Raw genomic sequence first — 27,085 nt, 5'->3', positions numbered from 1 at the left:
CGCTTTGCTCAGGTCTGAGGCAAGAGAATTGCTCTCCTGACCTTTGAGCGGTGTGGGAACACAGATTCCTCTGCTAGCCTTTGTAGAACATTTTGAGGTGTCACAGCCTTATAAATTATTATTGATTTTTACCTGCTTCGTTTACGCCACCTTACCCTCTTTGGGGGCGTGACTCATACCAGTTGTTTGCCACTCATAGTGAATATATGTCTTAAACAACTTCTCCAGCCCATGGAGTTTAGCCTGTGCTTCCTTCAGCAGGGCTTGTCTCCCACCTGCCCCATGGCCTGGAAGAGAAATTGAGAGATTTTTGGAAGCTTTACTTGGGGCTTTTCCCTGTAATTTCTCATAGGTTTTTAACCCCCTCGCTGCGGCCGATGCTCTCAGGGCGCTGTTTTAACCTTTGTAAACCGTTCCCAAAGCATCCTGCACATCACTGCTCTGTGGGGGACAGCTTTCTCTGAACATCTGATCTCTGCTTGCCCAGCTAATAAAAGTTCAGGCCTCTTTCTACACATGTGGGAGATAATTCAAAACAAATTGCAGGAAGTTCCTGAACACCGATTCCAGGAAGGCGTCCAGCTGTGCCCCCCGGCAGCACTGAGATGGGTTGTCTCAGGTTTGCTTCTCTGAGGTGATGAGGTGATGTGGCAGTAGATGAGTTTTGAATCCTGCATGGCTTGGTGGACTCTTAAGGCATGTTTTGAAAGGGAATGGGAGAAGTGAGGCTTGCTGATGGCAGTTGAGCTCTGAGGGGTGTGAAGAGGCATGGATTTGGCTGGGGAAACCTCCCCCATTCCCCAGCCAACAGCAGAAAGTAAAAATGTACGTTTGTGTTTTTTTCAGGGTGTTTCAGCAGTGCCCTTTTCTAAACAACCCCAAATTAAACTCTGCCTAAAGATAGTACCCGTGGACTAGGACCAAAGGGAACACAATTCAGTTGAAATCAAAACAATAAGTGATCTGGAGAAAAAGTAACATGTAAAGGAGGCCAAGCTGCGTCAGCTGTGAGGAAAAGGAAGAAAGTCTTGGGAAAAATAAACGTAGAGGCTGCCATGCCTGCTGCCAATTATAAATCTATTAATCAAAAACAATAAAAATGTCGGGCTTTTTTGGCCAGTTGCAACATGACATGATTTATGGCTGCTCTAATAAATCTCGTGCTTGAAGAGGAGGAATTCTGAGGGCAGAAAGACGCATTGCTTATTGCCACCTTATTAAAACCAGAGCACAGGGCTCAGCTTCCTGGTCTGCACCTAGTAAATCCCTCTGCTTCGCGCCAAGAAATTTCACATCCCTTTCTGTCCAGGGAAAGCCAGGCCTGCAGGAGGAGGTGGGATAGGGTGGGGTGAGAGGATCCGTGTGCCTCTTCGCTCTTGCCAGTGGAGTAGCTGAACCGTTCACGTGAAAGGGGGTTTACATCTTGTCTGACTGCTTCTCATGCAAGGAGGTGAAGGTGTTTGAAAGCCGTGGATGAAGCTTGGAACTGACTTGTGAGAAAGATGAGGTTTATTGGAGTGATAAATCTGGTGAGATGGGTTGTCCCAGCCTGTGTGTACCTGGGGATGGAGCTGGCAGCTTGTACCGGGTGTCCTGTTCCTCTGGTGAGGTTCCTCATTGGAGTGGACTTGGCGTGGCAGGTGTGAACCACACTGCTCTCCACAGCCAGATCCTGCTGGCTGCTGTGCAAAATACAAGCTGCCCACAGAGTGAGCTTGGTGCAAAGCTGTAGCCAGAGAAAAGCAGTGGTTTTTCTCAGCATGGCCACCTTGTTGGTCCAGAGGGTAATACATAAGTTTTGTGGCTGAGCACACAGTGCCTTTTTCAGCACTGGCCCCATTGTGCTGTGTCCAGGCCCTGCAGTGCCTTATCCACTTTTGCAGGGAAGTGGTGGACTCACCAGCCCTGGAAGTGTTCAAACAATGTGTAGGTGCAGTGCTTGAGGACATGGTTTAGTGGTGGGCTTGGCAGTGGGTTAATGGTCGAACTCGATGATCTTAGAAATCTTTTCCAACCTAAATGATTTTATGATCCAGAGGGTAACTGCAGGGGTTCTGTTATTCTCCTGTTAGGAGTTGAGGAGTGGCAGAGTGCCAGGTTAAATCTGTGCAGACAGAGAGCAAATACAACTAGACAGCAGACCTGTGCCCACCAGAGCGGTTTCTGATGGGGCCAGCAGAGATAAATCCAATTTATCTCATCTGCTGATGGGGGCAGGCATGGCCCAGTGGGGACCAGTCTGGATCAGATGTGTGGCAGAGCTCAGCTCTCCAGATCTGGGACCTCCCTGCAGCTGTCCAACTCTGCCCTCCCCCAGGAGGGAGCCCAGGGGGGAAGTGTGGATTGGAGAGGCCATGGGTACAGGTGGGAATGGGAAACTGGAGGGAGCAGGGCCAGGATTCTTGGAAGTGATGGTTAGTAACAGGGGGTTGCCAGGGATGCAGCTTCTGGATAACTCAGTTATCAGCTCCTGTTTGTGTAATAGAGGTGTCTCGAGTGGGCTGTTCTGGAAATGAATGTCTGCCACTGCTCCCGTAATGAGGCCGCCTAATTCGGCAGGAGAGGGATGGTGTGTGCTTTGGGAACGATGCTGCTCCATAGGATTTGCCCTATCAGTGCTCTGTCCATACATGCCTTGTACAAATTACTCTGTTTTAAAGCTGTCATTATGGTAATAGACCCAATTGCTGTCTAGTAAAGCCATAAAATGTTTCCATCTGCCTGTGTGCTCCAGGCTCCTTAGCAAAGCTCATTACAGCCAGAGTTCCTGCAGCCAGAGGTTTCCCTGTGCAGCACGAGTAGCCAGGCACAGGCTGGGAGCAGGGAGCTCCTGAGCAGTCAGGCCTCACCAGGAATTACACCTTGTCCTGCTGTGGACATGCTCCTGGCAGGGATCATGCAGTGTTTGGAAAAGCCAAGGGCAGCGTCCCTGCAGAGCTCAGCCAGACTGAGGGCAATACATCCAGGTGGGGGGGATGCCCAACGGATTCAAACCTCATGTTTAATCCTTGCTTGCCACAGAGGAAGCCTGTAATCCTCTGGAGGAATACACTGACCTATCCTGAAATTGTTGAACCAACTAGAAGCTTAGATGTCTCAAACAATTGGCTTTGCATGAGTTTCCTGTCAATTTCCAAGAACTATTAGGATCAGGCACCTAAAAACTGTGGCAGCTGAAAGCGCAGCAGGTTGAGTATTCCTGCTCCGTCCTGGCTGGCCCCTGTATGTTACTGGGAGCGGGCTGCTGCAGTGAGCAGGGCTGTCTCTGCAGTGGGGGAGCCCCTGGCAGAGAGAGGAGATCCCTCTGCCCAGGCTGGATGGGGGCAGCAGAGGATGGGATGCTTCCCATCTGTCTGCAGCCCTTCATGTGGATGTGTCTGAGCTCCCACCATAAAGACCTCCTGCCTTTTCCTTCTGCACCTGAGGAGTGTGGAGAGGGGTTAAAAATCACAAGCCTTGGGAGTCCTGTGTTAGGGAAGTCCAGCCAGACTTCCTTCAGGGAGCAGTGGGGTGGGATTTAAGAAATCAGCAAGACAGAGTTTTTCTTGGCTTTGTTTTCCAAAGCCGGCCGAGTAACACCCGCTCCCGGCTCATCCTCTGAAGCCACCTTTCCTTTGCCTTCAGCTTGTTCGCAGGTGTTGTCCCACGGATGGCAGCCATCAGCCTGGGAGGCTTCATCTTCCTGGGGACATACGAGAAGACTCGCCAGCTGCTGCTCTGAGCCAGCCCGGCCGGTCCTGCCGGTGGCCACCGAGGAGCTGGAGAAGCCGGAGGAGGAGTCGGGCCGCGAGCACAGCCGCCTTCCTCCCGCCACAGCAGCTGTCCCGCAGGCTGAGAGCCACTCTCACTGTTAGAGAAAAGTAAATCCTCCAATAATCCAATTTCCCAAACATGAAATTTTCCTGCATGGAAAGTGAGTGAGGTCATTGTGAGAGTTGTGCCAAAAAAGTAATGTTTGGGGGGTAAACAGCTAATTATGGTGGCCGTGAAAGGCGTTATTAGAACTCCTGCAGGGAAAGTGTTTTGGAAACCTCCAGCTCGGGGGCTGAGCTGGGAGGCTGAAATAAAGCAAGTTTTCATCATTCAGTGGCACCTGCCTCATAACGTGGGGAGGGGAAGGGGCTGATAGAGTTACAGCCTTGCTGCCCTCCAACAGCACCAAAAGTATTCCGGGTTGGGAGAGCTCTTTGTAAAAGACAATCATCCATTTGTTTCTGATTTGAGCTGTATTTGTGGAAGTTTATATTCCTGTTTATACCTACAGGTGCTCAGCAAGCATTCCTGTGTGGAAGCCAGTGCAGCTTTATTAATCAGACTCACATTTCTCCAGTAAAAGCACAGGCTTGTATTATTTTACAGCTGTGCTTGAGCAAAGACACGGAGTTCTGCCTTTTTTTGGTCTTCATCCCTCAGCAGCTGAAGGAGCAGGAGGTTCAAGTGCTGAAGCCCAGGAGGAAGCCTGGGAAGGCAAGGCAGGGAGAACATGGGGGTTCTCCTGCTATGTATGGATGGATCCTGAGGGCTCTCAGGGGGCTGCTGGCAGGCAGAGCAAAACTCTGCTGCGGTTCTCATGTAGGAAACAGAAGGTGTAGCAGCCAAAATGGTGCAGGGACTAGCACGGTGAAAAGACCTTACTGGAATTACTCCAAATCATTACCAGCATCAGGGCTGGGAACTCCAAATTTACAGCAGCTTGGCTGAGTGGTGCTGTGGAGTGTGTTGGCGTGGGTTTCTCGGGGTGGGCAAAGTCAAGGGGCTGCGGCAGCACCAAAAGGCCCCTCCCTGGGCTGTGCCAGCGCAGTGGGTGACGGGGCTGACGGGGACAGGCAGTGGTGTCTCACACCTTGCCCTGGGCTTGGCCATGGTGCTGGGAAGCTCCTCATACAGGGGATGCAGCAGGTGGGAGCTGGCACGTGTGGGCTGAGCCGTGTTGGGTGAGCAGGGCAGGCATTGGGCTTGTCCTGGTGCCACTGCACACCTGCTCTGTGCACACTCTCTCCTGGTCATCCCAGCACGGAGGTACCAGGGATGATGTGTGCCCCTGGAGTGCTGGAATTTGAGACTGTTTGCCTCATGAGGATGATATACAGGTAGGTGGAGGAACAAATGCCAAACCAGGTTAGTGCATGACCAGGGAGCACATGCGACCTGGCCCAGCATGACTAAGGCTGTCATCCCATGACATAATAATTAATAAGACTTTTTAGAGGCCAAAAACTTAGAGAATAATTGGCAGACAAGTAAAACATACACAACAAAGGACTTAATTCTTAAAAATAATCTTCAATTAAAATGGGGAATTTCAGCCAAGTCCCATATTGGCTGGTTGTTAATGCTACCTGTTACCAAGGCTTGGTGTAGCTGTTACTGCCACTTGGAGGTTGTCTCTCTTTTATGACATTCTATATATATAACAGAGCAAATTTAGGGGCTCGGAGAAGATTTATTACTCTGTCTCAAAATCTAACTTATATTTGCTCTTTAAACATGGTGAAGGGGTTAGCAGTGCAGTCGATGCATTTAATTAGTTGCGCTTTAAATAATCATCTTTAGTAAGTCGTTGGGTCCACGTGATGCATTTTTTTTTGTTGTTTTTATTTGAGTAATCAGTTTTTGTCACCACCCTTCTGGATTATTTTTTTTTTAATTTATAAAAAACCCCAACATAAGCCAAACAACTAGCCAAACTGTTTTAGCCAGCCTAATGGTGGGAGGAGATGCACCCCCAGTGCTTCCTGTTCTGCTGTGCTGATGGACCAGCTCCACAACCCAGATCACTGTGGGAAGGCCAAAGGTACCCAGGAACAGTACCAGGCAAGTGAGAGCCCTAAAGGCTCATTCTTTTCCATTTAAAAAAAATTTAACTCTTACATGTGTTAAGGGACTTCAAGTAGTCTCAGACAACCTGCCTTATACCCAAAGTTATAATTCGGAGGAGGAAATACTTTTATTATTTTTTTTTGAATATATGGAAACTGAATTGAGATTTTTAGTTAAAGCAGGAATTCAGGCTTATCTCCAAAGTTGCTGCTGGAATTTCTATCCAGGGTGGGGTTGGGGTTTGGGAACACCAGAGGTGTTCACAGCTGCAGCTGGGCCTGGTGCTGTCCTGGCCCTGTTTTTACTTACACACACACTCACACCCCCCCATCTGTTCTGTTCTCAGTGCCAAGATAAAGGGGATTTGCCAGATACTAAAGCTGATACACTGGAAATCTATTTCTTATGAGTTCTTTATTCTTTCAATCCAGCCTCCAAATTCCACCCCATCCACACACCAGACTATCAGAGCCTCACGCTGTTCCACAGTATCTCATGATCCAATTTCAGGAGTGGGTACGTTGGCAGTTACTTTGCATTTTCACCAGAGAAAGACAGTAAAGAGTATAGCAATGGATTAGAATTTTATTTAATTTTCAACTGAAACTCCCAAAAGCTCACTCTCAACAAAACAGTTGTAATATTATAAATGAACCTTTATTAAAGACACTTCAATGCCATTTGTTAGACACTTCAATATCTTACATGTTTTTCAATGTACAACATTGTACCAAATTTTCTAATAAATAAATAACTTTGTACACAAAAGTAATACTTCCTCTTTCACATTGCCTCTTAGAAGCAGCAAATTCACATATTTAGTGGAAGTCATAACATTAGGCAGTTAACTTTATTCAGAAACATTATTTTCAAATGTTAACGTGGCAAATATGCTTTTGTATCTGCAATGGTGATGACTTTTCTGCCAGCAAAATGAATCCATTGTATCATTCCCATCTTCCCAGTGTCCCTGGCTCCATGAGTCAGTTCTGGAGCACTTTTCCCTTCAGTAAAGGGAAAACTACGCTCGGTTTATAATTTTCTAACATCCATTTCCTTTGCTTTGAATAAACTTGGCACTCAACATAATTCACCACCTGTCTCAAAGTGCAAACGTGTCAATAGTCAGGAACTGGTACAGACAGGTACTGGCTGAATTACGCCTCAATTCATCCAGGGGCAGCTGCTGCTCTGCACTGACACTCTCAGCAGCTGCTGGGCACAGAGGTGAGGTCCTTCCCTCAAGGTAAGGCTGGGCAGGACCAGCTTCTAATAACACCAAGGGGCACCTTGCATCCCTGGAAGCCCACAGGTGTGGCAGCACTCAAGCAGGTCCCTAAGTGATAAATCTGAATTGAAAATTAAGTGTTTCTGCCCTTGCCTCTGATGCTTGTTTTGCGCCCCAGCCCTAGCAAAGGTGGATTCCCACCAGACTCACCCTCAGTGGAACTGGCATTTGAGTTGCTCCTAAGGAAAAAAGTAACAAACCCCCCTAATAAACCTTCCCCCAAAGTAGTCATCACCAGAGTTTTAGCAACCTCATATTAGCAGAACTCAAATCACAAAGAACTGGGAGTCCTCCATCCACAGGTAATGACGCCAACAGAAGGCAACCCCTCAATAAATAAAAAGCGTCACAGTGAAGTCAGAAGTGACAAAGATCTGTTTGACTGAGGTGGGTATTTCTTTATCCCCCCCCATTAATGGATGAACTTAAAAGACCACATAAAAATATTTGGGACATTGCCATTTAACAGTCTATTCAACCATAAATGCATGGTTCTCCTTCTAAATGAGTGTATTTCTGACTAGCCCAGAATTGCTACACGAGGCAGCATAACTCACTTGAAGGTGATATTTTCATAATACAGAGTCTGGCTGCAGATGGGGCCAATGGTGTTCAACTACAAAGTGTAATATTGTGTTGCAGGGGAAAAAAGCATCGGATGAATTAATGGTACAGCTGTCCCCTTAGGAGTGCGATTTAGTTTTGTTGACAAAACAGCTCTATGGTTTCCAACCCCCTCCAGAACAGATGTATTTTTTGGGTGTGAATATGCATTATACTGGCACGGGTTATTCCCTCTAAGCAGGGCAAGGCTGGATCGTTACAGGCACCTCACGCAGGTAAAGCTGGATCCTCTGGGAGTGAGTGTTGTGGTGATCAGTGCTGTGACAGCTCACGTGGCAGGTAACACCTTCTGTGATGATGTTTTTGAAAGGTGCGCTGTGTGAGACCACCCCTGGTTTACTGCACAAGTTATTTATTTTGGTAACGACTGCTTCCTAGCCATGACAGCCTTTTCCTCTGGTTGTTTTGGGGCTCCACACTGTTGCTGAGTTTTTTAGTGCCTCTTGTGTGGTCCACTCTAACATCTCACAGAGTCACAGTTCAAATACTAATTTTTATGCAGTTTTGAAAAATAAAGGAATTTAAGTTCTTCCACCAACAGGAAAATATCAGGTTGCTATGTAATTTCCCATTGCTTTTTTTCCTTATAAACTTCATTTGAAACAGTTGAAGATCTCTGTTTAAATGTGTTAAGTGCAATAAATTTCAAAGGGGAAGGAAATTTGTGCTAAGTAACCCAATTGATATTTAGAATCATGCACATGCGCGTGGCTGGCTCGTGTCCAGCCTCTCATCCACCAATACAAGTCTCTCTCCACAGGGCTGCTCTTGGTCACTTCTCTGCCCAACCTGTACCTGGGACTGCCCTAACCCAGGTGTACTCGATGTAAAGGATCTTCCATTGAAAAGAGGACAGTCCCTTTGGAATAGTCTGGCTTTTTAAAGTTCTGTTTATGCATTTAAGGCACCAGAATTATTTCTCTCACAAAGTTTAACAGCAATCCGATACTGAAAACAATATTGCCAAAATTGTAAAATTTCACTCAGTTTTCCATGCACTAAAGATTAAAATAGCCTCTGTAAAAGATATATATATATATATATTTATATATGAAAACTCTTATGTACATTTGTATCAAATACTTTTCTCTTTACACAATAATCCCTTGCATTTATGTGCTTCATATGCAAGTTGACTTTTGAACACTTCATACTTCTCAGGGAAGTTTTAAACTATGTACAATCAGATGACGCTCGAACAGGAGTTTGTTCCCCATACAAGCTTGTTTCTCATACCTCAGTCAGTTGCCTTTGACAGGTCATCAGTTCGAGATTCGAGGTAGAAGTAAGTAGCCTATATAATCTGTGCAAAAAAAAAAAAAGTTTTAAAAAAAAATAATAGTGTGTTTGTTAATTTGCACTGCCAGTCTGTGCTCTCAGTCCGGTGACCTGGTCGGTGGCTTCGGTTCGTGAGCGGAGTCACAGGGCTGGGCTCCGCTGGGCAGCAGGACCTGCTCCACCTCTGCTGCACTCTGCAGATCCAGTAGTGCTGGGGGCATCTCGGGAAGCACATTCAGTTGCTTTAATGACCCTCCTGCTGGTGAAGCTCTCACCAAATTAAGGTTGTTAAGCTCTGAAGGCTTTGCCTGTGAAGAGCCTGCAAAAACCCAAAGGACAGTGGGGTTAGCTGATGCTCAGCCTGCCAGCACTCATCCTCCATGACCTTGGAGGTCTTTTCCAGCCTTAATGACTCTATAATTCTATTCTATGATAAAACCAACCCTGCTGCTATCATTCACACCCCTGAGTCAGTTAAAAAAGCTGATGGGAGCACGCAGGGCCCTGCTCCAACCCTGACAGTGCATCCAAGGAGCAGAATCGAGCCCAGGGCAGCACGTACCGTGTGTGTCTGCAAGCAGCGGGCTGGCCGAGCTCACAGGCCTTATTCTGTCGTGGTTGCTGGGGTAGAGGGTCCCGTCTGTTTCCACCCTCTTGCCGCTGGCAATCCCGTTGCAGGGCTGAGGATGAAGAAGGCTGGTGCCTGCACCCCTCTTCCTATTCCGTTCCTTGCTGCTCAGTGTGTTGGGATGGGGGTTATCCACAGTCTTAAGGCTCTCGGGGTAGTACTCGGAGTCCCTGGGGTAAATGTGGACGTTCATGCTGTCTGTGCTGCTGCTGCAGTCCGTGCACACCACGGGCAGCCCGTAGCCTTTGAGGGAGGAAGGAAAAACGGCAACAAACCAAGATGAGCAGCTGGAAGTGGTCAGCACTGGAGCACACAACTTGTGGATGGAAAGGGCAGCTCTGTTTAGTTTGGTGTGGGAATCTCTCACTAAGTAACATGGACACTTCCCGGTTTTGCACGGGGCTGCCACACACCTGCTTTTCAGAACTCTGTAGCCACCATCACTAAAGGTAGTTTCAACTAATAGGCTTAGCCGGTTGGGGTGTTTTACTTCAAAGAATTTGTGACTTTTTAAAAAAAAAAACAAACCTTGTGCATTTATTTCCTTTCCCGAGCTTTCTAGTCAGGGTAGAAATGCAAAGTGGAACTTTCCTCTACCTGCTTTAAAATACCAAGTTTACCTTTCTCATTCTTGTACTGGGGTCCTTTACAGGGATCACCATCATCTCACACTGATATCTCAGATATGCTATTACTGTTAGTGGGAACAACAGATCAGCTGAAATCAAAGCAGTTGCAAGCAGGAAGGAGTTGCTATATGTTGAAAGTTAATTTCCTTAGTGCACTCAACAACTTTCCATTATTAAACTTTACAGTTTCTCCTGGAGAGAAAATTTGTTTCACTGGCTCTTTTTGTGTGGCTGTTACAATACAGCAAGAGAACAGAAAACACATCCTAAAAATAGAAAAGTGTGAGCGTAACACCCAAGAAACTGGCAAAGAGCAGAGGCAGGTGTAGTGCTCAAAACAATCTTTAGATTTTGAAAATAAATCAATTAAAATGAGGCTGAGCTTTGAAGTCGACAGCCTCTTTCAAAGAGTGTGGAAAAATTTAACACCTTCAGTTTGAAAGCGCTCTCACATTTTAGGAATATTTCAATCAAAATTCCCATCAGCCAGCTGCAAGGAATGGTGATTGTGAGATTTAGTCTGTCTCCTTCTGATGGTTCCTCAAATTCCAAATATCCAAGCTTGAGAGAGGATCAAAGCAAGCAGAAAAAAGTAAATTTACTGTGTTGCACCTGAGAATCATTCTGGGCTTTTTTTTCTGTGAAGGTAAAAATTTCTCGTGTTCATTCTGTCTGACTTGGAGGGCTTTCTGATCTATACAAACACGAAATGCCTTCCCAGATTAATGGGTTTTGTACCTGTCTTATCTGGAACAAGCATTCCATCAGCCATGTCTTCAGTTTTCCAAGTGTCTTTATTATAGCTGATACACAGCTTGGGCTGTCTGCAACCTACAGCAGGAGCTTCAACATCTGGACACCTTCCAGCATCAGTCTGACACATACCTGTAACAAACGAACCAGCTGGTTAAAGAGTACAGCCATCTGCTCCCGGTTAAATGACTTGTTAAGTCTTATTTCTACTGTAGAAGCGAGAAAAAATAGCAGTGGAGATAACAGATAATTTTCAGATAACATTTAACAGAATAAATGCTGTACGATCTCAGGGGAATCTCAGTTCAGAACGCTTAACTTCTCCTCCCTAACGTGTTTAAATAATGTAAAACCCCAACATTTAATTTCTAAGCCTGAAGGCAGGGACAGGCAATGTTAATATATTTTCTAGTAGAGCCTAACTATGGGTAAACCTGACGCCAAAAAACTAATCCAAAATTAGCAAAAAAATAGTCCTTAGGGCCTGACTGAGCAGTTTCTGAGGCAGCCTGCTTGCAGGAACACTTACTCCTGGGAGAGGAGAGCTCTGTGAAGTCAAAGACATCCCTGCTCTGCATAAGTGCAGGAGCCAGAGAATTGCATTATGAAGATCTCTCAGATAACTCACAAGTATTCTGGGCTGGAATTTCTACCTCCCCATTTCAAGTCCAGATACAGCACTGCAGAAGGAACAGTTAAACCCTTTCTCACCGTTGCTGTCGATGTGCCCGTTGGGCTGCTGGGTGTCCACTCTGATGGCCACGTCCTGCCGGTCCGACAGAGTCCCCTGGGAGGACAAGTAGCTCGGCACGTCTGGGGGCACAATAGTCTCATCTAGAGCAGCGAGGGCAGAGAAATGTCAGTTCCCAGTAAGATTTTTCAGAGGCATATAAAATCACATTTTCAAGAGAAATTTGGGACCAGATCTAGAACTGGTGTTTTCTGTAGATGCCACGGAAATGGAGCTGCCTAAGCACTCTTCTCCTTTCAGAAGCTCCACTCCTGTTTTTTAAAAGCTTAAAAGCTGTGAGAGATAGTGCTGATAAAGGCACTTGGGAGTCTTTGCATTTGGCATGGTCAATACAAAGTAGGTGGAGTAGAACTGTTTCTTCAGGACAAGTAAATCCTTTCCTTTCCCCTGAAAATCAGAGTCCCTCCTTTGACTCAAGTCCTCTGTCTCCTGAAGTTAGGAGTAAAAGGATTCTGGAGAACAGGGTCATAGATTCACTTAAGCAGGCAAGTAAGTCTTAAGCCCCTTGGCTGTCCTTGGCTTTCTCCATTTTCTACGAGGCAATTTCAGTTTCCCTTGTCACACAAAACCAAGTGAAACTCTATTACACCAGTCATAAAGCCCTAAATTTTCAGAACTGAAAAAAGTAGTTAAAAAAGAATCCCACTGATACATCACACTGCTGTTAGCGTATCCAAGACTTCCTACCTAGACTATGTCTTTAAAATCCTGTTATACTCTATATAAAGCTAAGCATAATATAGGAAGGCTGCAAATCCCAGCAGGGTGGGAAAGTCTTAGGCTGGTTCTTCAATACTTCTGTTCAGAGGCTGCATAATATTGAGAGCAGGAGACTTTATTGCCACTGCAACACATTATTTCAGCACCAAATTATCCCTTCTGCATATCAGGAGGAAGAAATAAATACTACTTCTTCCCTTAAAAAGTAACAGATATCCCACATCAGCAGGGCTACAATAGCTCTTACAGTCAACATGGAAAAAGGGATTCCAGCTTCAAAATCTAATTTTTCAAGTTTTGAAATTGAAGTCTTTGAAAATACAAATTCCCAAGAAGTAAGACAGTTCTCAGCATCATGGACATAATCCAGACTGTCTCAAGAGTTATCATTTATGGTCATGGAAAATCAAAGTAGCAAAGCAATGGCTGGAACTACTGCCAAGTGGAAAAGACCTTCCTGAAGGGGAAGCCAAGGGGAGAAATGCAGCTCTGAACATGCTTCAGCAGCAAGTGAAAGCTGGTTCCAGCTCTGTGTGCCAAGAGAACCACGGACATAAGACAACTGCTGCTCCAGTGTGGTTGTGTGGCTCCCTGACAGGTGATTCACCCTCAGCAGGACATTTGACAGCATGAAAGGTCAGAGGAAGCCTCAGCAGGAGACTGGAGCTACCTGTGTTGGTGACGCTGTATTCTTCACTCTTCTTCCTGGTTTGGTAGATGATGCAGACCCAGACCAGGGAGGTGAGCACGATGCTGCACACCACAGCGATGGTGATGATCCCCACCGTGGTCCGGTCCTTCCTGCAGCCCAGGGACTGCAGGATGCTCACGTGGCTGTGCGCGCGCTCCGTCCCCAGGGTGTTGGACATCTCACAGGTGTACTTCCCAGCATCCTCCAAGACGACATTCCTAACAATCAGCAACTGGTTGCCAGAGGTGAAGTGGTGCCTTTCTGTCACGACCAGGGGCTGGTCACCTTTCAGCCAGGTGATGCGGGGCGGGGGGCTCCCCGTGGCTTTGCACTGGAGAGCCACGGTCTCACCCACGGACACCACATGATCTTCCAAGGGATGAACCAAGGATGGTGTCTCTGCAGGAGAACAAACACGGAAATTAGTTCTTGGGGACAGTGTAACAACAGATTAGACAGCACTGAACATTCCTGATGTTCCTGCAGACACAGCAATGCATGAGGCAGGCATGTGCCCAGAAGCATGGCAGCTGCAAACCACGACAGATCCAACAACCACAACTGAGGCCTCATTTCCCATAACCAGTTGGTGTTAGTCTTCCCAAAAAGGAACCCCTGAGGACAAGGGTCAACAGCTGACGTAAATTATTTCGTAGGACAAGAGAGATGGAGGGTGATTTCCTTTTGAAGGATTTTGCAAACAGCAAACAGGCTGGTTGGAGGGGCTCCCTCAGCACAAGAGGAAATGTGACTTTATTGCTCCTTCTCTTAATAATTTCGTTAGTTAACTAGAGTGTAAAAGAATGAAACAAGACAGAGCACGGACTGTGTCTCTTTTCTGTATCTGCAACTGGCAGAGCACTTGAGCAGCCATCCCTCCCAGCTCCCACTTCCAGGCCACTTGGGCTCCGGGCTTACCCAGGACGGTCAGGGTGGCGTTGGCGAGCACGGAGCCCGCAGAGTTCTGTGCCGTGCAGCTGTAGACACCCATGTCCTCGATCTTCACGTCCGTGATGAAGAAGACGTCGTCGTCGGGCATGACGTGCATGCGGCGCTCCCGGGCCGCGGGGAAGTCGGTGCCGCCGTCCTTCTGCCAGGCGATCTGCGGCGTGGGGTGTCCCTCCGCCGCGCACTCCAGACGCGCCGTCGTCCCCGTCCGGCTCGTGATGTCGTGGGGAGTTTTGATAAACGAGGGCAACACTGACATAAAGGAAAACAAAAGAAAAGGGATGAGCAATCCCACGGGGAAAACACCATCTTCTGCGGTTCTGTTTCCCTTTCCAGCGAGGATTAATGTGACAATTACCCATGGGCATTGTGCTTCTGCAGGATATCTCTGAACTGCTGAGGACTAACTCTGTGTTTCTAGAGAATACACCTGTCTGCAGAGTCCATGACCAGCCCTGCTCAGATCAATAGAGCTGGGATCAAAACTCATTTTCTTCGGTGATTATCCTGGAAAGAAAAAGCTATTATCTTTCCTACAGAGAACTTCCAATCACGACATCCCTCTTCCTGGTATTTGTATTTTTTGTATATTTGTATATTCCTGGTTTTGTATTTTCATTTTCGTTGGCTATTTTCATTTTCATTGGGTCATTTTACTGGGCAAAGACTCTACCTGAACAGCCAAAGAGATGCAGCTAAAGCTGTTAAGAATGTGCTGAAGTGCTTGGCTGAGTGGCAGTCATCCCAAACCTGCCGTGTGCTCCTCACAGGGCAATTCTCACCATCCACTGAGCTACAGGCAGCTGCTGTGAAGAGGTTAAGAGCTCCTCACCATCAGGAATGGACCCTCGGGAGTAACCACCCGCCAGAAATGAGTCCCAAGGAATTGTACCGTGTACCAGCTCAGGCCGAGAAAAGGAATGAGAAAGCAGCTTCCCACTCACCATTAACAGTGAGCCGGGCCTTGTTGGAGTAGGTGGAGCCGAAGTGGTTGGTGATGATGCACTGGTACCGCCCCTCGTGCGCGAAGGTGACGTGCCGGAGGTGCAGGATGGTGGTGCACTCCATCACCTCCCCGTCCTTCGCCCGCACGTGGGCAAAGTTCTCGATCTCGGCGTTGTGCAGCATCTCGTTGTCTTTCTTCCAGGCAAACATCATGGGGGAGCTGCTGCTGCTGGCGGCCAGGCAGGTGAACCTGATGTCCTTCCCAAGGACTGCCACTGTGGTCTCGGGCTGGATGATGATCTGTGGCTTGGGGAAATCATCTGAGGGAAAACAGCAGGAGTGGTTAGTGCTGGACTATGAGGGAAGACTTCAGCAAGCCAAGAGATGCAATGAGAAACTGAACAGTGCATAAGTGGAAGTTATTATTGCACATCTGCTTTTATATCCACTGTTGTACATGCACTGCAGCATCAAGGCTGGCTCTGTAGTGCACAACTCCACTGAGGGGCTGGTTTAGGTGGGACTGTTGTTCCTCTGGGTCCTTCTGTCACCAGTGGGCTGTCAGAGACCTACAAAATGCCCAGCTCCTTCACCAACGTAGCTGAACCTGAGAAAGACACTGTGGTCTACAGAAAATATCCTTCCTTGTACTACCCATGCATGAAGAGCACGACTGAACTTACAACTTCACCTCCAGGTTTGCATTAGTGTGAAGCAGGACGAGAGAGCAGGAGGGCACTCAGAGGGCTGCAAATGCCACCTCTAGGGAAAAATGCCCACAAGAGGTTGTAGTGAGGTGGGAATTGGTCTCTTCCCCCCAGGTAAAAAGGAACAGGACAAGAGGAAATTGCCTCAACTTGTGCCAGGGGAGGCTTATATTAGCTAATAGGAAAAATTTCTTCACCAAAAGGGTTGTCAAGCACCAGAACAGGCTGCCCAGGAAAATGGTAGAGTCACCACCCCTGGAGGTATTTAAAAGAGATGTAGATGTGGCACTCAGGGATGTGGTTTAGAGGTGGGCTTGGCACTAGTAGGTTGACAGTTGGACTCAATGATCTTGCAGGTCTTTTCCAACCTGAAGGATTCTATGACTCTGCACAGCCTGTGCTGTCAAAGCAGCTGTATTTGCCTCTGTCACCTGCCTGGGGTGGAAAGCTTCACACACTCTCTCTGTACCCTGAAGACTGTTGGTTTTAGCAAGGGTCCAAGCAGATTCATTTATTAGATTTCTACAAATGGTGTAATTTAATATTTGACTAAGGTTTAATTAAACAGCCAGGCCTCTGGAACCAGGAGTATACTAGTGCCTGGAGGACTTGGCAGGCACTGGGAAGCAAAGCTGTCTTTGCTTTGTGATGTTGCTGTGGGGATGGAGCCTTCAAGATCTCTTTTTCCAGATGAGCACAGCAAGCCTCCCAGCCTGCTCAGACAGAGGCCACCTAGGCAGAGTCCTGCCACTGGGGCATCAGGAGGGACTTGGGACCACAGCTGGAACAAAGTGTCCACTCAGTGTTCAATGCAAGTCATGCATTCAGCTTAGTTAAACAGTGTTTGCTAAAGCTCATTTTTCCTTCAAACACCCATTTGCAGCTCCACCCAGGATCCACACTGGTTGGCTGCAGTGCACAAAGTTTGGCTCCCAAACCAGGCCTTTCTTTTCCCCAAAAGCTGGGTGCATGAGCAGCATCAATTTGGCCTCCTCTGATCATTTAAATTTCTTTATGAGAGAGGTAGCAGATGTTTGTGTGCTGGATATTAAGTAAAGCTGCTTTGCAACCACAGCTCAGGTGCAGAGTCAACTGCAGTATTTGGGTGGGCCTTACTGGTCCAAAAAATCAGCTGTGATGGAGATTCTCCTCTGCTTTTTAACTCTTTTCTATTTCCAAGAGGGAGAAAAGATACGTGAAGAACACAAAGCCACGAAGCAGGTCAGAACACTGCAGAGAGGAAAAAATTACAGCTGCAGTCTTGATAGTATCAAACTGAGAGGACTGAGCAAGTCCCTGTGCAGTCCCATCTGGAAGTGGAACAGGCATTAGTCCCTTTTGATTTAACACTCAGGGAGCCCTGCAAGGAACACACTCGATTCAAGCAATGCACTGTGTGGTTTTGGTGGGAAATAAATTGTAGCCAATGACAAATTTTTAAAATGCAGGCTTGGGCTTCCTTTGATCCCACTGAATAACAAAACAAAACAGAAACCCTCTCGTAATAACATGCTGGTAGTCAAAAGAAAATGTTTCCCAAGTGAGTCCTACCCTTCATACAACCTCAAAACACGCAGGCGAGACTTACCACACACAAAACTTTCTGGCAGGATGGCAAAAATGCTCTTGCTTTTCAGTGACTCAGGATGGGCACAGGTGGCCACCACAAAGGACTGCAGCTCCTTCTCCACTAACCACTGGGGCAGCCACTTCAGCTGGCAGTCGCAGAGGAAGCTGTCGCTGTTAATGTGGCTGCAGGGAAACAAAACCAACACCAGCCTGCTGTGAGTCCTACACGGAGAGAAGGCTGGAAGGCTCACAGCCCTTTCATGTCAGACACATTCCTCCCGCCCCCCCAGCATGGGTGGAAGGGAAAAAAGGCCTGCAGGAATGTCCTCGAGGCACTAAAGATGTTAAATACATGACACATTTAAACAGCATTTTATCTCCACATAGAGCAACCCACTCCTGTACTACAGTGACACTCTCTAGCACCTTGTATTTATTAACCACCTTCCAGAGTTATCCCCAGGAACAGATAAGCAATGCCATCCCTGGCTTAAGGGATACAAGCTGAGGCAGATCATCTACAATGGAGAGATGCAATAGAGGCAAAAGCCAACAGTACAGCCTGTCCTGCCCTCTCTCATCTCTCATTACCACACACATTCCTCCTCTGCCTCTGTGGTTTGAGTATCTTTGGTGGAAACAAATTCAGGACTTAACTGCTGAACAGTGAGAGGATGCCCAACTCCCACTGTAAGGCCTTGAGTTCCCTCTGTGGCCAACCCTAGGGCAGTAAGTGGAGAGGCCCTGCCTTCCATAAGGTGCACATTCACACACTGGCATCACCAGGGATAAGAGGTGTAGCTGGAGTTGTGTTTACTGATTAACAGAAGCAGTGGAAGAGGAGTGACCAAAGGTATTACCCAAAGAAACAGTCACTAGTTTGGAAAGCAAAACATAAAAACATTTCTCACCACCCTGAGATGCTGAGAAATCCTGAGTTCCAAACACCACCACCACCACCCATGGCAGGGGCTTGGAACTAGATGATTTTTAAGGTCCCTTCCAAACCAAACCACTGCAGAATTCTATGATTCTATGATCCTAACAGTAACTTAGCACCTTCTGTTAGGAAAAGAGCTGTGAAAAAAGGAGCAAAGAAAATGGGAGCCTCAGGATTAATGTGTTTTTTTTAATATTCTGGGCCAAATTGTGGCATTATGGGATAAATCCTACTGGCTAGTTGGGACAGGTCACAGAGACCCTTCAGCATAATGCATTCTGCATGTATATGTCCTCTATCTGAACTTCTCCACGGTATAAACATTCCTTCACAGTATCTGGGATCTCACTAATTCTTCCCTAATAAGATCAATCTTTCACCTCAATTTTGTTCCAAGAGCCAGTGCAAAAGATAAGGTGGTTAAATACACAACAGACATGCGACGTTTATCTTACTCATTCCCAGTCATTGGTATTAAATGTCACTGTTAACAGTGACCATCTGATTCTCATTTCCAATGTCAGGAAGAAGAACCTGTACCTGACCAAATACCAAATAAGTGATTTTGTGTTCCACAGACACTGCACTACTCCAGAGTGTAGCAATGCACTGACAGTGGATTAAATATTTATGCAGAAGAGGAGAAAAGGAAACCAGGCAAGACTGGAAACAGTATCTGATAACAGTGCAGAGCCCCAGCCTGGAGCACAAGCAGCATCTCTGATAACACATCCGTATTTTTACACCAGAAGGCTGGATGACAAGTGGATGCAGTTCAAATGGTGCTTATCACTGAAATATCAGTCCTGTGTGTGTGAACCCTAAACACAGGCACGGCAAGGGAGCAGATGAGCCACTGGGAATTAAATCTGTGGCAGCATGAGGAGGATAGTTGGCTAACAGGACCAGGGTTGGACTTCCTGAGCAGACAGGAATAATTGCACAGATGCAAAGCTGCTGGAAGAACCTGTCCCAATGATCTAATTTCACTCACTATTAAATGCAAGATGTTCCCGTGACAGCTACTCATGTGTAAAAATACCCCTCAGAGGAGGACAGAGGGGAGGGGGAAATAAATGAGTGGAACTGCAGACAACACCCGTGCTACTGCTCACGTCCAGGGCAAGGAGGGTCCCTGCCCCCTGAGTGGGGTGTGCAGGGCAATCACTTACAGCTGACGCAGGCTCTTCATCTTGGCAAAGGCGTCGGCTTGGATGGAGCGGATGGCATTGTCCCCCAGGTTCCTGCAGGCACAACCACAGGCAACGTGAACAAAAGGGATGCTATGACTGGGACAGTAGCAGTTGATTTGGTAGCTGCTTCTTAAGGCCATATGCACTTGCAGCTCATAGAAATGTTCCTCAAAACACCTTGATTTTGATTAAGTATTCCTGAACAAGTCAGTCAATAAAGATTACAGGAATAAATCACTAAGCCATTCCCTACCCCATCTTCTCACTATGCTTTCTCAGTCTCAGTTACCTCCATCATCCAAAGCTCAGAAATTCCTCAGCCCCCTCGATAACCAAAGATAGTCAGGAATGTCATACCCAAGTTGGACCTTCAGCAAACATAAGGAAAGTAAATACTTGCACTGAGCAACATCTGAGGAGTTATTTGAAAGGGACTTAGAGAGAATACTGTTGACTTTGAAAATAAAAATCACAATGTTTCCAAAAGAAGGGATTCTTAAAAGCTTCACTCATAACTATTGCTAAATAAAAGATTCATTTGCTCTTTGAAAAAGCACAGTGTCAGATTTAGGGCTGAAGTTTACTAAGTGACATGCAGGGCAGACAATCACTGCTTGAAGAGGAAAATCTCAGTAGATCATTAAGGGCACCTTTATTTGGGAATGTAGCCCCAGTCAGGCAGCTCCAACCCTTCAGTGTGCTCTCGATGGCCACAGCATTTCATACACTCAACAGCCAATAAAACATGTAGAGCACAGCCACATATACTTTAACTGTCTTAATCCAGAAAGGAGGTTATTCATGAATCTCTGCTGGAGTCATCAGCCTTGGGATACAGGAAAAAATCACAGAGGCAGCCAAAATGTGCTTGTTGCAAGTGGCTCTAAGGCGGTTGTGCTGAATGGAGGTGTTCAGTGCCTGGATTGTCAGCAGTCATCTGCAACATGCATCACTGCCAGAGCCTGAATTTAGAAGGAAGTTGGGGCAAGGCAGGAGGAGAGAGTACTACATCTGAAACAGTCTATTTTCATTGGTAACAGCCTGCAAAGCAGCAATGTGCAAGTCAAGGCGATACTTATCCAAGAACAAATCAAAAAATTAAAGAGCATGCAGATTTGCCATATGTTCTATAACTTTGTTCCTGGCACAAAAAAAGGCCAAAGTTGAGGCGGACTTATAATGAGAAGGAAGCAGGTGGCCCCCACAAATGGACTGGCTTCTCAGTTTACAAAGACACTATTAAATTGCTAGCAGATCTCTCAAGCAGCTACTTTTGGCAGACCCCCCTTCCCAAGCTCTGAGGCATGGTGGGTTACTCACAGGTGCTCCAGGGCCTCCAATCCTGAGAACGCTTTCTTGGCCACCGACTTGATCTTGTTTCCAAACAGAGTTCTGTAGTTTCCAAACATCCAGTGCCAGATAAACAGAAAGAAAACGGGGAGAAGGGAGGCACAAAAAGAAGGAACACAATTAGTGTGGCTTTATCTGATATAGGCGCTCAGTGCAAGTCCCACGAAATCTGAACTGCACAGAGATTAAGAGGGCTGGAGCACACTCACTTTCCTGCCCCTGAAATTAAATCCTTTTATCTGTATTTGAATTTAATAGTGATGACAGCGCAGAAGGGAATGTGCCATATCACGTAAAAAGGCAGGTTTGCTCCCGCGCTTGGAAACCAGCTTGCTGAGTAACAGAAGGTCCCCTCTATTCTTTGCAGGCTGACTGAGGACAGGATTAAGTGCAATGACAGTTTAACAAGATATTGGTCTCTCCCTGAAACACTTTTCATTTCGAACTACTTCTCAGACAGGAAAAGAGTGGTGATTTATTCACTGCTTGGCCTGAAGGACCTTTTGCACACAGGACTGAGAGCTGGCCCTTGACTGCACATTTACACAGCAGCTGACTGTAGGGACTGCTGCTTCCTTCCTTGGCTCATTACAAATGCAACTGCAAAATAATATAATGCAACAAACCATAGCCAAGTGGTAATTTCAAGGGGCAAAAAGTAGAAGAGGTAATGTCCAGAGCCGAGGAACGTGCTTGCTTGCCTCTGTGACCAGAGAGCATTCCTCCGAATCAGCAGCAGCACGAGAGGGACTATCAGTGGCAACAGCCAGCTGGAGAGATCCCAGCCCAGCTGCCACCTCCAAAGTAACAGTTCTCTATAAATATTGACCAGTGGCGATAGGTCAGGGGCAGGGTTTGTACCAAATGGACAGTCTCCTCACCTGTTTTAATAAAACATCAATCACTGTCATTAATTAGGAACTGCTTTCCTTCCCCAAGCTCACTCTAAGGTTTATCCTCCAGGTGCATCTTTTATCACCATCTGCATCATATGGTGTCCAATACAAGTCCTCACCTCAGGTAAAAAACTGGCACATCTAGTGCTGCCTTAGATTTTGACTTTTCCTTCAAGGTTTTCCTTCAATATAAGGTATGACCTATCTGCAACCTACTTTATTGATGGAATCATTCTAAACATCTACAGTGAGCTTTACTGAGCTCCTTGTTGGAGCACCAAACCCGAGGTTATCAGAGGTCCTCTCCATTGCATCCAAGTGCACGTGGCTGTTTGCTCTGGATGAAATACCCCCAGCACCAAAAGACGTGTGCAATCATGTGCACCATCCTTGGTAAAAGGGATGTTGCATTAATGAAGACTTTGAAAAATCCATTAGAAGGATTAATATAGTAAATAATTTACTATATGCAAATGTTGGTCATATGGCTGCATCTATTTTTCCATCCACTGATTTTTGGAGCCCTATTCCTAAATAAGGGTGTTATGAGGACATGATAAGGGTAAAAAGGATAAGAGGAATTGGCCTCAAGTTGTGCCAGGGAATGTTTAGATTAGATATTAGGAAAAAATTATTCACAGAAGGGGTTATAAAGCATTGGAACAGACTGTCCAGGGAAGTGGCAGAGTCATCATCCCTAAAGTGTTCTACAAACACGTGGATATTGCACTTGAGGATGTGGTTTAATGGTGACCATGGTGGTGGTGCTGGGCTGACAGATGGACTTGATCACCTTTCCAGCCTTAATGATTCTATGGGCATCTGTTGTTGAAAAAATTAAGTTGATCTCGGGTTTGATAATTGGAGATTTCTACTGATTGTTTATAGTAGATTTTGGATTTTGAAAATTGGAGATACTGATGATATCTGTTTACCTATCTGGCAAAGATCTGGGGATAGGAATACACAATGTATTGTGCACTTGTGTAGGTGCACACAAATTTATGGCTGCACGTGAGAAATACATAACACACGTAACAAAGCCAGGCCTCGGGGAACTCCTGAAACTCAGTTACACCTTGCGAAGTTCAGCTCTGCACTTGTCCAAATCCGAAATGGTTTGAACCCAGCAGCCCCCTTCAAAGGGCTGTGGCAGGCTGGAATGTGAAGGCAGCTGGATGCAGCTCACAATTAGCCAGCCCATAGCCATCCCTGAGCGCTCCTCCACCGGCAGAGCCGGGCACAGCTCTCCCCGTGATTGCTCAAGTGTAATTACATGCCAGGCACGCAATTCATTAGAAAGCAGTATTTTCTCCTCCTGCCAGTTGTACACCTGCAGGAAGATCTCAGTCGCTGAGTGAGCCATCAAAAAACCGGTTACATTTAGCAGCTTGAGTAATTAGGAACCTCGTTTGTTCCCCAGTGATTCCATCGACGCTTTTTATGCTTCAGTGCTTCTCAATTCCCGTTCTTGAAACAACATTTTAATTTAGGCCTGTGCTCTCCATCCTGGAGAGCTTCATATATAATTCAGAGAAGGCTAAAGTGACTGGCCTCCCCATCTCTGTTTAACACCTTCATGTCAGCGAACAACCCTCTCTGTGCTAAATCCTTTCAGAGGCTAATCTGTGCCACATCAAAGGGGAACGGCTTTTAAGGCAATCTCCACAGAGCTGAGGTGATTATTAATTCATTGGAAGGTCTCCTCTGAAGTGCCCATTTATTTTTTGTATGCTAATGCATTTAAAGCCGGCTGACGGTTTAAACACAGGTCCTAAATCACACAGTGAAATGTTTGCTGTAAAGGCTGATCTTTTTTTTAGGAAAAAATCCTGATACTCACTTCAGCCTTATAAATCACCAGTTCGAGATTTATGTGCTGATGAGCTAAAACAGTTCTGAGGAGATCCTTTTAAAAGTGGCCACTCCCAAGTATCCTCAAAATGCCTCAAGAAATAAAATAATCTCATATTCTGAGGGCTTTTCTAGCCTTACGCTCTGGATGACAGTGAGTGATCCCAGCAAGCTGTCTGTCCCACAGTAGGCTTGTTCTGCTAGGTACTCAAACCATTCCTGCCTGCCCAAAACCAGCTCAAGTGCTCTTGCAAGCTATGAAATGTACTGCAATCCCCCCCTAAACTTCCCTGCACATGTCCTTCCCTGTGTTCAGCCACACTCAGAGCTGGCCCAGGTCCATGTGCAATGAAAGACATAGGTCAGCAATGCAAAGAAAGATGCAAACCCAACTTCCTTAGTTTTGCACAAGCCCCCACTGCATCCTTTGCTACTGGCAGCCCAAACCAGCCATCTTTTGATGGGGCTCCTTGTGCCAGATGACAAACATCCGATCAGGCCACAGCTACTTCACAGGGGAGTGATAGCTCCTCTGCCCAGAGCTCCCAACACACAACCCCACAGGCTGCCCCTGCTCCCTTCCTTCCTCCTCCCGCTCCCTGCTGTACCTCCTGGCCTCTGCCTGACCCCCACAGCTCATCAGGGCTCACTGTTCCTGGTTGCTGAGTGAATCCTTTTGCTGAACTCTTTCCGTCAATGCTGTCTCCTCTGGCTTTTTCATCTCTCTCCTGTTATCTGCTGCATCCAGCAATTCTAACATATCCCAATCACATGGGACCACTACTTTTGCTCCCATGCCAGTAGCCATGTTGGAGAGATGCCCTACAGTGGATGTCCCACCAGGACAGCTCTCGCTCTCTCTCTCTCCATGCCTTTCCTCCACCTTCTCCTCCCTTGTCAAAGCAGCAATCCCTGCAGCCTGCAGACTCACAATCCCTGCAGCCTGCAAATTCCAGTAGACAAAGTCTCTGCCCCCGTTACCCTTCGAACTGCTCACATGGTTTCACTGGTTTCCTCAGTCAAACCAAAAACTTCACTCAAGCAGCCAAGGACTCTTCCACCCACCACATCTGCTTTTTTGTAGCAACTTGTGGGAAGATTTCCCGACTCCATGTGCACAGCAATTCCTACTGGCCTCTCTATCCCACACACTACTTCTACTTCCCTGCCTGGCTCCCCCCCATCCTTAAATCCTCCTCTGCCCTCTGCCTTACTTTACTTGCAGCTACAACTTGGTTTCCCTCTCCCTGGACCCAGTGACTCCCCTCAGCAACGATCAAATGCCACCTCTGTGATTTCAAATTCTCCTTCTCTAAGCATTACATCCCCACAAATCCTGCCATGGCTCGTTCCACTCCCTGAGGAGCCTCTAATGAGAGCATGACAATATCCCGCCTGCCAGGATTCATTCCAGCCATCTGCTATCCATCGAGGTACTTTTACTGCACCTCTGGCTGTGCCATCCCAGCATCAGAGACAGCGGGATGGGGGGTGCTGAGAACTTCAACAAAGGCAAGAGGTAATGATTAGAGACTCTTGATTTGTCACAAGCCATCAGAGGCTGCTCTGACAGGGTTGATTTATATGGCCCATTTCAAATGGAATAGGAACTTGCACTGAGAAATGTGAAAATCCCTGCGAAGGCCAAGCGAGCCATAAACATTTGCAAGGCGCATGCTTGCCTTGGGTTTCTTTTTATCTCTTCAAGAGCCTGTGCCCCATGGTGCCTTTTATTGTCGCTGCACATGGAAGCAAGCCCAAAAGATCACTCTCAGACAGAGTATCCCACAGAAACGAATCCTGTTTCAATCCTCTGTTGTAACAGGAAGTGGGGTGATTTTTCTCTTCTGTTTATTGTTATTTGCTGCATCAATCAGTGCCTGGTTGAAGATTGCAAGGGGTCCTTTTTGTTGTTTGTTTGCTTTTAGAAGTGAGGAACAGTTGTGCTGAATTTTACAAATGAAACAACTTAAACTTCTCTCTCCTATGTCTCTGAACTACAGTATGTGGCACCGTCTGTTCACCACTTTAAAAGGAAATAATTGCCTCGTACCTCAAATGTCATTTGCACTCTTGCAGTGAGCCTGCAAAACTATCACATCTCAGATTTTCTGTTGATTATCTTGTTCCAAAGGGAGGAAAGGCTGCATCAGAGGGGACAGACTCACCCCTTTTGAATTTGCAGAATTCAAACCCAGGGATACTCACAGCTTGTTCAGGTTTTCCAGGCCTGTGAAGGCTCCATTGGTATCTTCTATTGTGCCTGAGATGTCGTTGTGGTCCAGTTCCCTGGGGAGAGGACAAGAGAAAGTCTGGAATCAGCATCTTAGTCCCAGTATCATTGTTACAAACAAATGGGAGAAAATTGGAGAATGCCACATGAGAGCTTCCCATTTTCTCCTGGTGGTTATCAGAAAATGCAGAGTCCTGCAGCAAAGCATTACTATTCTCTTCTCCTGCACTGACCCATTCTGGGATGGTTCATTCCAAAAATACTCCTGGCTTATTCCTAGCTGAAACCCTCTGGGGCAGCAACAGGAGCAGATAGATACTCTTTACAAGCAGCTTCAGTCCTTTCCTAGATTTGTGCATCAAAACAGAAGGAGGAAAATGAAAATAAAGTGTAGAAACTAAACTGAAATAAACAGTTGTCCTTAAACGCTACACTTTGGCTATCCCGGTGCATACACATATTTGTCTATAGCTGCATCTTAGCAAGATGATTTGGTGTATTTGCTACAAAGCTGCATTTTTTCTGGCAATGAACTTGAAAGCTCAACAAAGGAAAGCACCAGCATCTCTATACCAGCCTAACTCTCTGCATAACCACATTTTAAAAAAACCAAAACAACAAAACAAGTAAGAATTCCTTTTTCAGAGTTAGCTTCTTCTGGCTTTCAAATTGACCATCAATTACAAGAGTCAAAGAGCTCTGGAGAAAAACAAGCACAGAGAACAAACACAGAGATCCACAAAAGCTGTTTAAACAGTCTGTTTAAAAATCCTTCCCTCCTAGCTTTAATTCCAGCTAGCAATGAATACCCAGCAACACAGACAGAAATTCATCATTTCTAGCGTTAAGTAAAAAGAAAGAAAAACCAAATAGGCTTTGTTGGTTTTGTTACATCATTCTTATTTAAAACCTGGCAAAACCCAACACCAAAGCAAACTTCACTACCCAGATAACCCCCGAACCCTCAGGTACTCCTTTTGCACCTTTTGAAGATTATTATCAGAACATTTCCAGATAAAAAAATATTAAGACCAAAAAAGAAAAAACAATCGCCCTGCATTTTGCAACACTTCACCCAGTGCAGCTTCTGGGCTCTGCAGCACCAATACACAGTAACTCACAAGAAGGGAAAATAAATTTAAAAAAGAAAAGAACAGTTTTAGGAAGGGCATGTTTCTCCTCAGCTGAGATGGAGCTGAGGTTTTTGCTCCCAGTACCTCAGCTGGCTGCAGTCTTTGCTCCTTTCTCGGCTTTGGTGCAAAAACTAA

General features: G+C 46.3%; 2 protein-coding genes across 4 annotated transcripts in view; one reads left to right on the top strand and one right to left on the bottom strand.

The window, feature by feature from the left end:
- SLC25A26 (solute carrier family 25 member 26) overlaps positions 1-15,755 on the top strand; it is a 96,779-nt gene extending 81,024 nt beyond the window's left edge. For 2 of the 3 annotated variants that reach the window (XM_032698794.1, XM_032698793.1), the window contains one exon: positions 3,625-4,082. In XM_032698794.1, the coding sequence (XP_032554685.1) occupies positions 3,625-3,721 (97 nt within the window). In that variant the 3' untranslated portion in view covers positions 3,722-4,082. Of the gene's footprint in view, positions 1-3,624; positions 4,083-15,743 lie in introns of those variants that run through there. The other variant, XR_004359007.1, reaches the window with a different exon arrangement.
- Positions 6,216-27,085, bottom strand: part of LRIG1 (leucine rich repeats and immunoglobulin like domains 1) — a 93,491-nt gene continuing 72,621 nt past the window's right edge. Inside the window, exons 9-19 of the mRNA XM_032698791.1 lie at positions 25,793-25,873; positions 20,805-20,876; positions 19,464-19,535; positions 17,371-17,534; positions 15,075-15,395; positions 14,101-14,382; positions 13,162-13,581; positions 11,732-11,854; positions 11,006-11,152; positions 9,573-9,881; positions 6,216-9,329 (exon numbers count right to left, since the gene is read on the bottom strand). Of these exons, the coding sequence (XP_032554682.1) occupies positions 9,109-9,329; positions 9,573-9,881; positions 11,006-11,152; positions 11,732-11,854; positions 13,162-13,581; positions 14,101-14,382; positions 15,075-15,395; positions 17,371-17,534; positions 19,464-19,535; positions 20,805-20,876; positions 25,793-25,873 (2,212 nt within the window). The 3' untranslated portion in view covers positions 6,216-9,108. The remainder of the gene's footprint in view (positions 9,330-9,572; positions 9,882-11,005; positions 11,153-11,731; positions 11,855-13,161; positions 13,582-14,100; positions 14,383-15,074; positions 15,396-17,370; positions 17,535-19,463; positions 19,536-20,804; positions 20,877-25,792; positions 25,874-27,085) is intronic.

The sequence above is a fragment of the Chiroxiphia lanceolata genome, chromosome 11 (assembly GCF_009829145.1).
Source record: "Chiroxiphia lanceolata isolate bChiLan1 chromosome 11, bChiLan1.pri, whole genome shotgun sequence".
In the NCBI taxonomy this organism is placed as follows: Eukaryota; Metazoa; Chordata; class Aves; order Passeriformes; family Pipridae; genus Chiroxiphia; species Chiroxiphia lanceolata.
The sequence above is the reverse complement of the archived record's forward strand: the minus strand, read 5'-3'. Positions and strand labels throughout refer to the sequence as shown.